Here is an 18,613-nt window from a genome sequence, read left to right as displayed (position 1 = left end):
TGTCCTTATTTGGTATGTGGTCAACAATGAGAACAGCATGGGTTGGAATCAGTGTTGCAAATGCTTTTTCAGTTAAACAACCTGTCTGCAGGATCCCCCAAGTTTTCAGAAAGTAAATGGGAATGTTCCTATATTTAGGGGAAGCCCAGGATTTTTGAACAATTGTAAAAATTCCATGAGCTAGTTTAATAGAATTCCTTGCCCCTTATTTTTTTTATTTACTTCTAGTCAGCAGAACCAATAGAAGGTTTTCATCCTGCAAGTAAGAGTTTAATATTCTGTTGAAAGATTAACTTGTAAAATATTCTATCCTTTTATACTTATCATAGGAAGATTTCAAATGGGAGAAAAAATTACTGATCAAAATTTAAGATTGATACCCCTTTTGCAACTGGTAAAATGGTATTCCTACTTACCATGTTTATGAGGTGACCCATTTTACTGTAAAATTTTTAAAACTGGAAGTGTTTCTAACAGTATACAAATAATTTTTCTACCAGACCAAAAGCTTAACATTATGAGTAGCGGTGCTTAAAATCTAGTCTGGTTGTTTTCAAGAAGCTTTCACATAAATTACCCTACATTCCTCTCAAAACCTCTTCACAGTAGCTTTCCTTTGGATGAGACATGAAACGTAACAAGGTCAAGCAGCAGTACTCAAGGTCACAGGGCAAGCTGATGGCATGACTGTTCCTCTAATACCCTGTATCAGGACTGCCCTGCATATTTTCCCAATGATGCCTCATCAAAAACTAAGCCAAAAAAAGAAAAAAAAAACTAGTCTGAGGACAAACCTGTAATTCATTTGCTCATAACAGTGACAGTATGTTTTTTTTTCTGGTTTTATTATTTTATTTATTTATTTCTTGCTACAATTATGGCTTTGTCAGAGGGAACATGTAAGGAAAAAGAAAATAAATAACTCCTACCATAGCAAAATATTTCGCCCCTATTTGGGAACACAGAAAAAATATAATACAGGTGATGCATCTTATTTTCAAGAAGCCCTGATGTTATTGGTTTGTTCATTCATTAAACAAACATTATTGGGACTTTTTTTCTCTGGTCATTTGCTAGGCACAGGGCATTCAGTGGGAAAGCAGACATCGTCTATGTCCTTACAATGGTTAGGTCTAGCAGGGAAGCTAGATGTTAAATAAATAGTAATTACAAATGTGCTGACAGTGATAAGAAGAAAGTGCAGAGTACTATGGAGACTTCCCTTGGTCCGGGAAAGCAGGGAAGGCTTGTCAGAGGAAGTGGCTTTCAAAATGAAATTCCATAATCTGTCCTTTCTCTTACCAGTTAAGACCTCAGGAGAGAGGGTTTTTGTTTGTTTGTTTGTTTGTTTGTTATTATTTTTCTCAGTCTACACTCATGGATACAATATTGAAAAGAACAAAATTTTCTGACTTTTAAAAACTTTATGCACAGAAAATTGGACAATTATTAACCCAAGAATACTTTTTTACATATTAAAACATAGTGTTTATTTTTTTATTTCAAATGATTAGCATATGTTAATTCCAAATTTTAAAATAATTTGACTCTCGGTATATTTCCTGTTGACTACTTAGAAAAGTCTCCTAGGACTCTATGGGTCATTTAGTAGATACTTAATAAACATAGAATGTATTTCCCTTCCCTCTCATTTTTTTCTCCTTGATTTCTTTCCTTCAACCCCATTTGCTCAAGTATTTACAAGGACCTCAGTGCTTTTTTGATTAAAAGGGACTTGATTTAATTATGTCTGAATTGCTAAAAAGAATTCTAAAATATTCTAATGTAGATGAGAACCTTAAGTATATAGTACAGTATTTGGATTCACAGTCCAGTTTTATTTATCTTTCATTCTGATTTTTATCATTGCGTCTTGTCAGCTGTTTTATTCTATGTGTTAGTAATATTGGCTCTTTAATTACATTTTATTTCTGTTTGTTTACTGAGACATATATGAATAAAGTATGCATTGGTAGCAGCTTAAAACACAGAGAATGCTTTCCTAATGGTCTTAAGAGTACGGGTACTGTCAGTTCTGTTAGCATTCTGTTAGTGTTACAACTTCTAGAATAATTGTTCTCCATTTTAGAACAGGGAAGAATTGACCTCTGAATCAAGTAGACACATGTAAGGTTTAGAATGACTATTTGAAGGCGGATCAAAGCAAATGCTAGCAGTATTTTGCAGCATTTCCATTTGGAATCATAATCGATAGTTGATTTTGATATTACATTAATGTAATAAAAACCACAGTTGCCGATACTGAATAAATACTAGTTTACAGAAATGCGCAAGTCCCCTTGTTAAATTTCCTTTTGGCACATTCTTTTGCAATGGATCACCCTGGAAATAGAATTCTTACAATGGACTTCTGTCAGAGGTAGCTGATAAATGAACCTGAAGTGAGGTTGCTTGCTCCCGAGTTCACTTGTGCTACCTTTAAGTCTGTGACCAGCTACCATTTCAAAATACGTTATCCTGGACCCTATCTCTGCCTGCTCTGGTTTCCTGAGGCAACGTATTTCAACACAATGCAACTCCACTAATGTAACTCTTTGTTTCTCTCAAGTTCAGCTCACCAACCCCCCACCTGTCAAATAGTGACTTATTGTAAGCAAATGCCTATGTGGGTTATGTTTAAATTTTTCCACTTTTAGATTTGGGAGTTTCAATTTGATTCATGGTTGCTATCTCCTATAAAGGAAATGCTGAGTGTCTGTGTCAGACAACAAACCCCAAATTTGCCACTTGTAACATCTGGAATCTTGGAACCAAAATCCCAGAAATACTCAGGAGGCAAGTAAGATGCCTTATTTAGACCTGCAGAGCATAACATCTACATTATTGGCAGGAGGTGGGCATGTTGTTCAGATTTGAGGGATGTTAGAAATTATTGGATCACAGTTTGATGGTGGCAAAGTTTAGATCTCAGAATCTGGTTTTCCCAGGGATTTATAAGTTTAGTTTCCAACTTGTAGAAGAAGGGTTTGTCCCGGGATGGAATTTCTCTGCCACTGAATAATCCGTTCCTGGTAATATTTTTATGGATAGATAAGTGTTTACCAATGACAAAATAATCAAAATATTACTTTATTTCCTTTCCTACCATCTAGTACATGTGCAGTGAAAATTATAAACAACTGTTTCAAATATAAATGACAGCAAAGGTTCATCCTAGCAGACTTCTTATTATTTAATTTTTAATTTGAATTTTTTCCGGTTGTCTAAATTCTCATGTCTATAAAGACTAGCCAATCCTTCAAAAGGATATTGATATTTATAGTTGAAATCAAGTCTTAATTTTACTCATGATTAATATCAGAAATAAGTAGCTTATTTCTATGACCTTGCTGAGGCCTGGTAACCTAAGAGGGGATCATGTATAACTGTACAGAAGAAATGAAAAGGTGGCGGTAAGGAATTATTTAAGGAAAAAAATAACATTAACATTGGAAGATACTTCTTGTACCTGTATCCAATTTCACATTAGGAAAAAAGGATGAAATTGTCCATTTCCCTGGTCGTAATTTTACATTTACATTTACATTGTTTTTATCCTGCTTAAGATTCTAATTGTCTGATCTCAAGAATCAGGGGGGAAAAGTAAGAAGGAATGCTTTGGCAGTAATGAAAAAGACAACTTTGCATCTCCTTTATTGCGTTGCTTTTAGAAAAAGTTGGGCGTTCCACAGTATTTTCATTCTGCATTATTACTATGCCCTAATGTTTTATCAGTTAGATATCAATTAACAGAACATTCTTTTAAAAAGGTAAATTGGAAGGATCGCTGGGTAGCTCAGTTGGTTAAGCGTCCGACCCTTGACCTCAGTGTTCATGAATAAGCCCCACATGGGTTCAGTGCTGACGGTGCAAAACCTGCTTGGGGTTGTGTTTCCCCTCTGTCTGCCCCATCCCCGACTTATGCTGTGTCTCTCTCTCTCTCTCTCTCTCGCACTCTCACTCTCTCTGTCTCTCTCTCAAATAAACTCAAAAGAAGGAAATATTAAAAATAAATAAATTAAAAAATTTTAATGTAAATTGAAATGGAAACAGAGACCTATGTTAGCCAAAATGCCTATGACTGGCTTTAGCCTCTCTGGGGAGACGGGGTCCGCCCTGGCATGATAAGTATAATTCGAGGTAGCAGTGAAGTCATGTTTTTTTTCGCTTGCAAAGTTGTATGTGTGGACTGCAGCTTTTCTTATCAGAAAACACTGAGGCTATTCCACCTCTAAAATGCCAAACGCCACCAGACAGAAGGAGAGTTTCATGTTGGGTGTGAGGTAACAGAGGCTCATCTTAGCCAGCGCTACCTACCCCTCCTGCTCACCAGCATGTTTGTGTTCCCCCTCCCCGCTCCAGCTGCTCTTGGGGACATCCTCCTAACTCCCAATTCTCCTACACTGCCTGACCTCAGTTGCTGATGAAGCTGCTCTACCAGATACAAAGTTGTTCAGCAACTTGTTAACTCTGCCGGCAGTGCTTGCATTTTCTAAGAGCTGCCCTGACCTGGAGACTAAATAGTACAGAAGAATGAAATAATGAAAGCTGGAATTTCATACCCCAAGAAGGGCAGACTCCTGTAGGTATAGGCACGTTCTCAGTCATTCTCAAAACTACCTGGGTGCTGGCCACCCATTTTGCTCTTGTGCAATGTGAATCCGTATACAAATGCAAAAAGGTGTCTGTCGTTCGTGAAGCGTTCAAATACTGTTGGTTGATTCAGAGAGAACGTGTTTATTTATGAACTCTTGGTTCCTCCAAGTTTGCTGCTGTTTGGTCAGCTCTCACTCACGCACTCTTGTGGCCCATCTGTCAGATAACAAAGAGGTGAAACCATAGAAATGTTTTCTATTACTCATTCACAAAGCTGATATGGAACCTGTAGTGTTCTCAAGAACCCTTGATGTGCTGGATGCTGTTGTGAAAATAAGTGTCCTGTTTGCTTACTTGAGCTTTTATAGAAATTCCATGAATGTTTTGGAGCCCCCTGGGTATGGAAGCAATAGATTGAGGTATCTGGGTTGCAAAATTTGGCAGATATGGCAATGATAACTAAGTTCAACTCTTGGCCAATTTTGTCCCGTTCAGAGCGGGTTAAATTTCACTCTTGGGCACTCCAAGCCTCTCTAATCTTATCCGGGAGAAGCGGAGTTCTGCCTTGGTTTACAGTTGAGGTCACCCGTGTGGCAGTGTTTGGACAGGGACTGATGGAATTATGTTGCATTGTTAACATGAAATACCACTCTGCAGTGAGGACTGATGATGGCATTGGGGTCCTTTGACCCCTTGCATACAGTATCTTGAAATACATGCCTCCCTGAGATGTGCTGGACTCATAAAACATGTGAAGGACTCTGTTTGGCTTTCATCATTTATTTAACGTGAACAAAAGTTGTTTCAAGGGATTTATCAGGGAGTTAAGAAATGTTTCTAGGGAATAGAAAATGAAAAAGAAAATTGATCTTTGTTGTCAAAGTCATGCGTTATAATTGACTCTCCAAGGTGACGCACCACCTCCTTGAGGGGAAAGCTGCCAACAGCTTTGAAAGTGATCTGCCTGTTTTCTTCTCACACTGACTTGCAGGGAGGTGCTGGTATTTGAAGACGATTAAATCCTTGTGGAAGGTTTGCAAATAATGATGTCCATCCCTGTTTCTAAGAGAAGTTGGAATAAGGAAAATTATATTAGGCAGCTAGTTGTGTGAAATGTAGTAATCTTTGTTGAATTTCCCCCTTGTAGATATGTAATCACTTCTTTTTTAACAAAGCCTCTCCATTTACATTTTCTTTAAACTTCACACTTGATACAAAGGTTCGCTCACATTTAGTCATACTTTTCATGTGTGTGTGTGTGTGTGTGTGTGTGTGTGTGTGTGTTGTGCTTTTCAGGAGTGCCATGTGACTCTGCTGTTTAATCAGGACTATATTTAAAAGCAAATTTGTGAGAGAGTGTTTCCCATGTTATTAATGAGATAAGGTCTGAGTGAAGCAAGCTCTGTCGCAAAGGGTAAGTGTCATGCAGCAGGAAGTCCTGGCCATCCCTTCCACCCCTGCCTCAGCCAGGCTGCCACCTCCCTGTCAGTGCATACCACCACACAGAGGAAATGCCCTCACTCAGCCACCGGTGCCTCCTGTGCCTCCTGCTCCGCGCGGCGGGGCCCTCTGGCCCCCGGGCCCTGTACCAACTCTGACTTTCTGCAGTTTCCAGCGATCCTGGCACTTTCCTTACAAATGGCTTTTCTTTGGGATCTTCAGGGAGTCACAGTGCCAGGACAACCTCCCAGAGCCAAAACAAGATTGCGTTTCTCAAAGTCCTACAGGTATCACTCTTTACTTTTTGTAGCTGGGAAGAATTTTTTAATCAGTCTCTATGGCTTTAGCCCCCTCCCCCTGCAAATATTCTTTTTCCCTGTGTCGATCTATGTAACTTGTAACATGCTTTAGTTTGGCAGTATGCAAAATATGAGTGACAAAGAAATGAACCTTAAAATAGTTGGGGTGTGTGGGAACCTGAGAAATAGCAGGAAGTTGACTAACTCTAAAAGCTGATTTTGAGAGTCAAATGGTGAACTTAAAAAAAACCCAAAAACCAAATAACAACATTCCTATTACTCATATCTGGAAAACAAGGGTCTTAACATACCTCATGGAGTTAATATAGCCTTACACTGGTCATACTAACTTTCAGTGAATCCTTCAAATGTCAGGAAAGGGGTCTTGTTTGATTAAACAGGCAATCAAGCAAAGGAAGGAAATGCTACTCTCATGCTCTAAGGGTTTCTGGGCAAATTCACGTGGAAAAGTGGAAACTGTCTCTGCGACCTAGATGATAATTATCTTGTCCAGGAGAATTAGACCCCCTAAAATCAAAGTCAAAGTTTTGTTAATCTTTTATTTCTAAGGATTTCTGCAGAAATCACATGAAGAATCTTCACTTCACCACCTCAATAATGTGTCAATGACAGCTTTGTTTTACATCCAAGTTAGCTTATTTTAACCAAACAACTAGAAAAAAGAAAGAAGACAGAAAAATCTTTGATTCCCTTCTTTGCTTGAGTATGCTAGCTATTTACAAGGAAAAGATTGATTCTTCACACTTTTTTTTGTTTGTTTCTGATTGGTTAGTCAGTAGCAGTAAAAGCTGTTTCAGGAAGGGCAAATACAGTTGAAACTGTTTTGCAAAATCTTGAGAATGTCTTTCTTATTTAGACCAAATGTAACATCTAGAAATTTCTAGGCCTATATAGAAGTATGCATTAAAGTTGGATTAAAATACTTTCTGACTTACTTGCATAAAAAAATTCAAATTTTGGTTTAAAATACTTCAAGGAAATTATTTGTTTTAGGCAGTATGGAAGATAGTGCCCTTGGAATTTAGTAGGGAACTGTAAAATCAGAGAAATCAAATTATGAACTTCACCTATAGTAACAATGCAGAAGCAAAATTTGACAAGGGATAAGTAAAAGTTGACAGCTAAAAATGTAAGTAGGACTTTCATTTATTTCTATTTCAAAACAAAATAAATACAATGTATTTTTATTATTTATATTACTTTATCAGTTACGTATATGGTTCAACATTAGAAATTATATGCCCTACTATATATTTTACATTCTAATCAATCCACATCTCATGCTTATTATTTGGATCTCATGCTTCTTATGTGCATGTTCATAATTGTTGTAAGCTCATCAAGGATATGTAACATTACAGTGCATGTTTCCAGTAGATGGTGGCCTTTAGACTCCCCTCATCATCGAGATCTGATAATAATTCCCAGGCTGTCATACATGCCTAACTACTGGGTAGTGTGAAAGGAATAGCATGTTGGACTAGTGTTTCAGAAATCTCAAAAAATGCAGTGTAAGCTCTACTGTATGATTTGCAGATATGTTATGCAACTTGCCTTAGTCTGGCAAAGTTATCTTCATTGTCTGTTGGTCAAGTTCTGATCCTTTCCGAAATACAGCCCAGGTTCTTAGTTCTAACAAGCCTCTTTCATAACAAGAGGTAAGAGTGACATCCCGAATCACCATCATGGACCAATCCACTTTGGCACCTGAGAGACTTTGTCCCTCATTGATAGGCTTTTAATGTGAATGCAAATTGCCCATGTAATAATTAAATTATATGCATGAACTGTCTTCACTATTCTTTGGGTCCTGTTTTGTCTCTCTATTTGGACTATAAATTCTTTGAGGCTAGGGGCTCCCTTACATGTGACAGGAGTGCTATTAATTCATATTTGATGAAGCATTTTGCTGTACTATCTTAGTTGGTATCACTGCTTTATTTGCAAAGCCAAGTTGTTGAAATAATCAGGGCCTATCAGAGGCCAGGGGTTCAGGAGATAGTTAGGGAAGTCGGAGGCCAGTTGACCGCTCTGGTCTCACATTTTCAGAGGTCTGTCATTGCTCAAAAAGATTATGCATTCAGCCACAGCAGTGTACTGACAATAATGAAAAAAGATATTTATCATCTAACTGTAAACTTTAACAGGCCACACCACCTCAAATGCACTGTGAATCAATATAGGTATGTATGTGTACACACACACACACACACACACACACACACACACACACACACACTTAAATTCTACAATTATCTTCTGAATGGCACATTTGTATTGCCTAGCATTCCTGGGCTCAAAGGTGTTAAACTAATATAAATGTTTAAATTTTCCCACAATTTTGCAACCTTGTTTTTGAAAATTTTTTAATTGATTTTTTAACATATGTGATCCTTAAAAAATGGAAGTACCTTAAGCTTATCTTGACCCTTGAGAGGGTTTGGATATGATTTTACTATTAAAGCGACTGAAATAACTGGACATCGGCTAATTTTTCTTCATTGAATTTCCCCTTTACAAGACTACTGGCTCGAGAAAAATATTTCATATTCTGTAAAATCCTGAAATGTGTCTAGTATAATATAATTTTTTTTCTTTGAAGATGGAATGGACATGAATGCATGATACTGATGGTACACTTACCTTTAATCTGGAATAGTTTTCTTTGGCATTGTTTTCACTTTCTTGTAGCATTCAGGGCAAAGGAAAGCCAAGCCTAGAATCTGTGGAATTCAGTTAGAGTCTGATTTGTTAAAGTAAGAGCAAATCATATACATTGGATGACTCTTCATCTCTGAGAAGTACAATGTTAGACACTTAAACAATGCTTAAAATATATTTGAAAGTAGTTTTTCAGCAGTGACAAAATTTTTGTCTTCTGTGGGCAAAATACATTTTTTTAAAAAGCCAAATATGATTAATATATAGTGTATGAAGCCACATTTTATTTGATAGAGAGAAAGAGAGGATTGCACACTAAGGAGACTAATTTTCCTCTCTGGATATGGAATGAGTGCCAATTATTACTTAGAGCCACATCTTTCATATATGTTTTTGAGGAGAGTGAAAAGGGAATGATGTGTTCCTCACATTGGGTTTGAAGAAATAACGTGTGAATTTATGTTGGAGTTTTAAATATAGTACCTAAAAGTTTGGACAGAAAATGATCTGAGAAGGAAAGAAAGAATGAGGAGCTAAGAATTAGCAGGTTGATGGACTCTGCCAGCTCACCAAGGGAACAACACTAGGACATTTTGTTCATCTAATTGCTATTGTTTGAAAGTATTGTAATGTTCAAGGAAACTTTAAATAGAAAGTTACCCTTCAAGAGATGGTCTTGTCTTCCAACCAGAACAATTCACAAAACTTTCTGCTTTCCGTCTTCTCAGAAAGGGATGCTAAAAGAAAAAGAAGAAAAAAACCACACAAACATTTTATGTGGTGATTCTGGGGTGGTTGTATGCAAATAGAAAAGAAAGCCATCCAAGGTACATTTAGGACAGACATGATTCGCCTAGCATCCCACAAGCCAGAAGCAGAAAGCAGTTCTAGTTTTCTTGTCTCTTATACTAACAGGGGTCATGGAATACTCTAAATAATTGGGATTCTCAGAAAATCTCCAAATCTCTATTTGCCGGTAGTTTCAACATCGACGTCAGCATTGCTCCCCCAGCGGTTTAACAGAGCTGCTAAATAGGTGATTCATTAAATTCATTTGCACATACCTGTACCTCTTGTAGAAGGGCTAAGAAGTAAATATTTTTAACGTGAAACAGACTGATCAGTGGAAAGGATAATTAACAATCAGATGAAGAAACAAAAGCACAAGTGATATTAGAGTCATGAAAAGCCACATGTACTAGAACAAAAAACCATCAATGACCTTAAGTCATCCCCTGTGCTCTTACAAATCTATGTTTAGATCTGCAGCTTGGATCTGGACATCTGATAGAGGCAGCCATGAGCAGGGACAAGAGGAGAGTGCGGTCTCAGCTGCTGTGTTACGACTAAAACCTGAGCTTTAGCACCTCAGTCGTTGTCAAAGTAAGCCTAGCAATACCCACTAGAAAAGCAGGCTGGAACCCAGGACTTAGGAGGGGAAATGAGTGCCACCAACAAGTCAATACACTGGGATATAACTTTCTAAGAACCACATTCATGCCTCCTATTGCACAGCATTTGTGTAAAGCTTTTCAGATGTAAGAGATGTGATAACTATTGTTTTTACTGTCCCACAGCTCATCTCCATTAATTCTATAGGGTAAGTGAGGAGAAATACCACCAAATAAGGGAGAAAGAATTGAAGGTTCAGGGATTAGAGGCCACACACACACACAGGCGCGCGAGCACACACACACACACGCACACACACACGCACGCACACACACACACACACCCAGAGACTAAAGTCTGGAGTAATATAAGTAACAAGTAAGTAATTGATAAGATCTAATTTCTCTTAGGCACTTACATGTGCCATGTCGTGTTCCCAGTAAGGTACATGTGTTGTCTCACTTCATTCCACAAAACAACTCCATGAGGTAGATCAACTGTTTTCTTTCTTTTACAGCTGAGGAAACTAGGCGAAGTTTGAGAAACTTGCCCAAATTTGGACCCTGGCAGTCTGTCCCAGAGCCTAGACTTCTAAATAGTCAGTCTGCTACCTCTAGTTTCCTGAGCAAATCCTCTCATGGCCACACAGGGAGGAGTGTGCCCTAATGAGGGGTGCAATTCTAAAATTTTTTTGGATGTTTATTTATTTTTGAGAGAGAGAGAGAGACAGAGTGCGAGTGGGGGAGGTGCAGAGAGAGAGAGAGAGACAGACAGACAGACAGACATACACACACACAGAATCTGAAGCAGTCTCCAGATTCTGAGCCATTAGCACAGAGCCCACCACGGGGCTCGAACTCACAGACTGAGAGATCATAACCTGAGCTGAAGTCGGATGCTTAACCGACTGAGCCACCCAGGTGCCCCAAGAAGTGCGATTCAATAGATTTACTGTCCTGCTGGTCTCAACTCCGAATCTTTCCCTGAAAAGAGATCATTTTGTAATTTGATGTAGAACATGGCTTGGTGGTCAATGAAAATAGAAACTTACGAAATAATACCTAAACTGTCATCTAAACTAATTGATATTGGTTTAGAGCAGTATTGAGCAGGAATGCCCAATTGTAAGTATTTCTTATGTTAAGAAACAATGAAACAAACAATCCCTAATCGGTGAGTTAAGTGGCCCGGCTGTATCCTCTCACTGGGTTTTGTTTGTGGGCTTCCATCTGGCTCATATCATCTGGCCAAATACATTGGTCATGTGGTTTTATTTTACTGCCAAAATGTTGCTTCTTGGCCAGCTGTTCAGTGGAGCCTGAAGATTGTCTGAGCTTAAAGAGGTCAACTTCATCCTGTTCCATGCCTATTTATTCCACTGGCATTGTTGCAAATATTAAACTGGCCTTCTTAACCATATTCCAAATGGAGAGTAATAGCATTATTGAAAATGGGAAGAAATAGTTACCTTATAGGCCACATAACAGTCATTATAGGAATAGCAGAGAGGTTGACAATCACTGCACATGTGGGCAGAGGTAGCATAGTAGAGGGAGAAAGACTTTGGCTTTAGAGCTGAACAGATGAAGTTTGAATGCCAACTCTGCTGCTTTCTTGACTGAGTGGTTTCCCTAACTGCCATCAGTAGATTCCATGTCTATAAATGGAAAATATAAATGCCTACTTCACAAAGCCATTGTGCCTTTCAGCGAAAATATGTATTTAACAATCAGCTGCTTACCCCCTCTTTCTTTTATAGCATTTCCCACAGTTCTCTTACCATTTCACCAATTTTGTGATGCTTCTTAGATAGGTTTATAGGTTACCCATCGTCATTGGGGCTGCATTTGGTTACAGATTAGAGCAATACAGCTGGCGGCTTGCGGGTCAAACATCTGCATCATTGGAAGGTGGTGTGGAGTGATGGTTGGGAGCTGGCTGGCTCTAGACCCATACAGCTGAGGTTCAAATTTTCATACTTTCATTCACAGTTACGAGACATTGAAAAGTTATTTAACTTTATTGCCTCACTTTCCTTATCTGTAAAAAGAGGTGTTGTGAGGAGTAAGTGTGTTAATCATATGTAATTCCTGGCACGTGAAAGCACTAAAATAAATGTTAGTTATTATTAATACTAGAATGTGAGTTCCATGTGACAGCGATTTTTGCCTTCTTTTTTCCACCTCTTTAACGCCTGTAAGGGTGTGTGACATAGTGTAGGTGGTTGATGTGTACACATTGAATGAATGAAACTATCAGCAAATATTTCTAGACCACTGACAAGAATGGGGACACTCTGCTTCCTTTTCCAAAATTCATGGAAGAGAGAGTTAAAGTTGGAGAGATCTAAGAGTTCATCTGCTCAAACCCATCATCTTACATTGAAAAACCTAAAGATCTGGAGAGACCCAGGTTATGAAATTTGATGGTGTCACAGCCAGACCTGTACAAACCATGGTTCTGTGTGCTTCTGCACGAACTTTTTTCTCCAATGTCCCACCCCCTCACCTCAGTGTAGATCCCATTTAAATCAATGTCTTTGGTAAGGCGGTAAACAGAATGATTTGGTGCCCACTTTCTACAACTAGGGAGGAATGCGAGAGTCAAAACTGGGTAGCCACCACAAAAAGATGGGCTTCTAAATACTAGAAAGAGTCCTCTAAGGAAGACTACACTCAGACACTTTACCTACAAATCTAAAAATCCCATCCTACAACAGCTGCCCTAGGGATTTGGAAGAGCCTTTTCGTCACTAGGGTTTTTGCAGAGGGCATTAGCTAAGATTTTCTAAATTGAAAGAAACCTATCTCAAACATCCAAAGGAATCTGTGCAATTAGCAATGCTGACCAGACACAGAGTTGAGGAGGGGAAATAGGGCTTGTGAGTTCTCTGTACTATCAAGACAGTGCGTGGAGCAAGAAGCCCAGACAGAAAGATATAAAATTGTGTGTGGTTATTACAAAAGTACAGATGCTATTAGGTGGCTGGGAGCTACACACCAGCCTGGAGCACGGTCAGATGTGGACTGGCAGGAGACGCAGAAATCAAGGTAGCAGAAGAAGGAGAGGTACCTTCCACTGCTGAGAGTTTGTAATCATGCTTATGAGTATTTCTGATGGTCAACATGAGAGCCATACTACGCTTAAAACTAGAAGTGTAATGGATGTGAGTATTCGTGGTGAATACAATTTATAATATTGTCATTATGTTGATTCTAGGTTTTTGGCTAGTAGAATTTGGGCTATAAGTCATTAAACTGAGGAAATCCCAGCACAGAGTTTTAAGGGCTAGTACCTTAACTGAGTGGGCCAGAGAAGACTTGTTCAGACTGAGCATAGCAAATAATGAACACTTTCCTAGAGGGGGAACATCTGCTTCTGTACCCCTTCATTTGCTTCTTCTCACTGTGGAGGCTCCCGCCCCTGTGTGCTTTGCCACCGCCGAATACCCACCTCCTGCCTTGCCGGTGTCCCCTCCTAACCTCCATTATGTTTTTCACATTTAAACCGTAATTGAAGAGCTTCTCTACTTTTCTTAACAAGGGGCTGAAGAAAGCCTCTTAATTTCTGTCAGGCTGAGTTAGATAAGTGCCCAAAGTGACTGTGAATCAGAGCAAAAGAAAATCTCATTGGCAAGGGAGACGACATTATGAAACTAATAAACTTGTCAAATTGTATAGTTTGACACCTAATGATAATGTAAATTTGGAAGGGGAACGATTAAATATTGCAGAGAAAAGATGGATCTGTGGACAGAGTCGATACATAGTACTTTAACTATGGGAAGTCAATCAAATGTGAAAGGCAGATGTTTCAAGAGCATTAAGTATGTAAGCCCCATTGTGAAATGAAAACTTGAGAGTGAAAAAGATCAACTTTGTGGTGGGCTAAAGGAATAAGTTAAAAACTAATGTTCCCATGAACAAACACTCAAATGTAATCAGAACTCACATAAAAGATGAATGCATTCATTCACAAACTATTTTTGAATGCCTATGATAAGCCTGTTCAGTAGTGGGCTGGTAAATGTTAACAGCCAGCTTTCTGTGAAGACACCAAAAGGAAAAAAAAAAAAAGGCTGTTTGTAATATTTGCTGATTTCAAAACTCCTCAAATCCTCCCAGTGGCCCATTTCAAGTTGTAGAGGTCACTTGATGGAGAGTTGGCAAGAGGTGCGTTGTAGTGCAGGCAGATATGTTGATGTAAATGAACTCAAGAATGTACATAATGTAACAATGTAGTCAAAGTGCTAGGAACTAAAGAGTTTTGAATGTTTATTACTAGTGTTTTTAACATCATTTATTTAATAAGTTTATGTCATTTAACTTTTTTAACATTTATGTTTTTATTATTTTTAATATGGAATTTATTGTCAAATTGGTTTCCATACAACACCCAGTCTCATCCCAACAGGTGCCCTCCTCAATACCCATCACCCACCTCCCATCAACCCTCAGTTTGTTCTCAGTTTTTAAGAGTCTCTTATGTTTTGGCTCCCTCCCTCTCTAACTTTTTTTTTTAAATGAGACAGAGAGCATGAGCCGGGGAGGAGCAGAGAGAGAGGGAGACACAGAATCTGAAGCAGGCTCCAGGCTCTGAGCTGTCAGCACAGAGCCTGAAGTGGGGCTCAAACCCACGAGCTGTGAGATCATGACCTGAACTGAAGTCGGATGCTTAAGTGACTGAGCCACCCAGGTACCCCGTATCATTTAACTTTTTACAGTTGTAGGTATAATGACCAGTTTAGAAATACTCCTGAACACGGAAGAGTCTGCTTTTTCAGCTGGTGTGGACAGCTCTAGCACACCCCTTTGTCTGGTGTTTTACTAGCCACCTGACAGTATTAACCTTATATTAGGAATATAATGATAAGGAAAATGGATGAGATCTTTGCTCTCACACAGCTTACCTCTTAGTGGAAGAAAGCATAAACAAGTTAACAACTACATAAAACAACATAGGTACTGAGACAGGAGATTCTGCTTGAAGAAATCAAGGAAGCCTTCATAAAGAAAAGAGCTATTTAGTTACATATAATTGAAGTGTGTCCATTACATATATCCGTGAGTACATTTGCAGTCCTAGGCAGGCAAGACGTAACTAAGAATTGCACCCAGTTGATGGAACCACATGGATATTCACCTCATTATTGACTGTGTTCTTGGTCATATCAGACTCCAGTCTCCTCAGTGAATTTGTCTTTGCTTCTCCTTAACTGTAAACATGCAAAGAGGAGAAGGAAAGGGGGGTGAATATCATACTTTCTTTTACATTGTTTTGTGTAATCCTCAAAAAGTTCCATGATATAAAATATTAAAGTTAAAAAAATTAAATTCAAAAATCAATAGCAGTAGTATATCCTACAGTAGTACCTTTTTTTGGCTTGGTTTATCTGTCCATGTCAGCCCTAAAAATAGAGATGTCATAAGCTGGGAGAAATAATGTGATGCATTTTTTTTTTATTTTCAAAAGTTATCATACACATTTAAATTGTTGGATTACAGGGAGAGCTAGTCAGCTCAACTTTTCTCTAACACATAAATTTTAAGATGGTGCCTGTAAATATTATGCTTCTAATGCTTGTTGCTTGATCCCTTTTGGCAATTAACTTGTCTTTAATTGATTTGTGGATTATCCACTTGAAGTTGCTATGGATAAAGGAATGCAATGGCAGAATTTGTTTATATAGCATAGTAAAATGGATTGGCTAGGAAGAGAGGTCTAACTTTGTAAAGTATCCTTGGTTTCCAGAGGTTTTTCTTTTCACATAATTGCAGTGTTTAGATGGATGGAGAGTGAAAAACTAGCTGAATCTGATTAGTGTTCTCATCTAAAGGGAAGATTTATGTCCTGTTTAGGCATCACATTAATTTGATGATGTAAGTGCATTCTCTAGTGAAAGAGTGGTCACCATACGAGAGAGAAAACCATAACAGAAAAATCCTTTTGCCATTTTTGGGTTGTACTTGATAAAAAGTTCTCATCCGTGAGTTCCACAAAGCGTCACTGTCTCGATCTCAGATGAACTGAAAGACAAAAACATTTTACTGCTCCTATAATTGTTTTACGTATGTATATACTTACCATTTCCTAGAAAATGACTGGATATTTTCCCACCATAACCTTCTGTAGCCATTTGTTACGAAGTTCAAAATGTGTTAAGCAAAGCCAGTTGCCAGCTGCCAGTGGTGCTGCTGCTGGTGGTGGGCACATTTTTGTTCTGTGTCCCCTTGTTGAGGAAGAGGATACTCTACAACTTCTCTTGTGTGAGCTGCTCCCCTAACCCTTGGCTGAGATACTCAGGGACAACCACCGTCAGGTGCCTCTTCCTTTTTTCTTTTTTTTTTTTTCCTTTTTTTTTTTTTTTTAATATGAAATGTATCATCAAATTGGTTTCCATACAACACCCAGGGCTCATCCAAACAGGTGCCCTCCCCTCCCTCCCACCCCCCATCAGCCCTCAGATTGTTCTCAGTTTTAAGAGTCTCTTATGGTTTGGCTCTCTCCCTCTATAACTTTTTTTTTCCTTCCCCTCCCCGATGGTCTTCTGTTAAGTTTCTCAGGATCCACATAAGAGTGAAAACATATGGTATCTGTCTTTCTCTGTATGGCTTATTTCACTTAGCATCACACTGTCCAGTTCCATCCACGTTGCTACAAAAGGCCATATTTCATTCTTTCTCATTGCCAAGTAGTACTCCATTGTGTATATAAACTACAATTTCTTTATCCATTCATCAGTGGATGGACATTTAGGCCCTTTCCATAATTTGGCTATTGTTGAAAATGCTGCTATAAACATTGGGGTACAAGTGCCCCTATGCATCAGCACTCCTGTGTCCCTTGGGTAAATTCCTAGCAGTGCTATTGCTGGGTCATAGGGTAGATCTGTTTTTAATTTTTTGAGGAAGCTCCACACTGTTTTCCTCTTCCTAAAGAAAATCCATTTGGACTGAGACAACAGATATGTCAGAGAGATCTCACTTGCAGAAATGCCAAGAAAGGTAAAGAAGAAATTATTGGCAGGGGAGACAATTGTCTTCTGTTTTGAAATGAACTTGAAAGTCTTAATGTTTCTGTTAGCTCTAGATGACTTAAAAATAACTATGTTGCCCACCCAGTATTGGTAAAAAGGAAAGGGACTCTCTTTTCTTGTATATAGCCCTTAGTGCTCCATGAAAATCTATCGGTTCAAGATGATGGGTGTGAATGTGCAACTAGCTGAGAAAAAAAAAAAATGCTTAGCCTTAGCCATATTCATATAACCAGCCCTCGGATCCAGAAATAAAACATGACCAAGGATACCCTTTCGTGCTCCCTGCAGTCACAGTGCTTCCAAAGATAACAACTATCCAGAATTCTAAGAGCAGAGAAGGGTTTTTTTTTTTTTTTTTTTTTTTTTTTTTTTGCCTGTTTCTGAACTTTTTTATGAATGAAATTATATAATATAAACTCTTCTGTTTTGGCCTCTTCCCATCAACATTGCAATAGTAAAATTCATATATATTGTTTTTTGTGGTTGTAGATTGTTCATTCTCATGATAATATATCATGAGTGAATATACTGTCAATTACTCATTAATGTTATTGTTGACATATAGTTGGGTATTTCAGTTTGAGGCTATTATGAATAGAGATGCTATGAACATTCTAGTGTATGTCACCTGATAAACAAATGACTATGGTCTATGTGTAAGTGTGAGTGCATGTACATATGCTGGATGTATCCCAAAGAGTAGAATTTCTGGTCTGCAGTTTATGCATGTTTTTAGATATCACCAAATAAGTTGCCAAAGTGATTGTACCATTTATATAATTTCTGAGACAGTGTTCCAGTTTTCCACATCCTCGCCAAAGGGCAGGCCATCTAGGTATTCCATTTTCTTTTTTTTTTTTTTTTTTTAATTTTTTTTTTCAACGTTTATTCATTTTTGGGACAGAGAGAGACAGAGCATGAACGGGGGAGGGGCAGCGAGAGAGGGAGACACAGAATCGGAAACAGGCTCCAGGCTCTGAGCCATCAGCCCAGAGCCTGACGCGGGGCTCGAACTCACGGACCGCGAGATCGTGACCTGGCTGAAGTCGGGCGCTTAACCAGACTGCGCCACCCAGGCGCCCCAGTATTCCATTTTCAATGACAGCATTGATAAATGATGACCTAGGAGATGGATATTCTGATTCATAAAACCTGGTTTTCCAGGAAT

At 38.6% G+C, this 18,613-nt stretch overlaps 1 protein-coding gene across 11 annotated transcripts in view; it reads left to right on the top strand.

Moving 5' to 3' along the window:
* Nucleotides 1-18,613, top strand: part of PDE4D (phosphodiesterase 4D) — a 1,416,267-nt gene that overhangs the window by 1,062,661 nt on the left and 334,993 nt on the right. Inside the window, exon 1 of one of the 11 annotated variants that reach the window (XM_045493975.1) lies at nucleotides 6,058-6,323. The exons of the other annotated variants lie outside the window; for them this stretch is intronic. Coding sequence (XP_045349931.1) covers nucleotides 6,235-6,323 — 89 coding nt within the window. The 5' untranslated portion in view covers nucleotides 6,058-6,234. Of the gene's footprint in view, nucleotides 1-6,057; nucleotides 6,324-18,613 lie in introns of those variants that run through there. 11 annotated transcript variants of the gene reach the window in all.

The sequence above is a fragment of the Leopardus geoffroyi genome, chromosome A1 (genome assembly GCF_018350155.1).
Source record: "Leopardus geoffroyi isolate Oge1 chromosome A1, O.geoffroyi_Oge1_pat1.0, whole genome shotgun sequence".
NCBI classification, from domain to species: domain Eukaryota; kingdom Metazoa; phylum Chordata; class Mammalia; order Carnivora; family Felidae; genus Leopardus; species Leopardus geoffroyi.
This window is presented reverse-complemented; position numbering and strand designations above follow the sequence as displayed.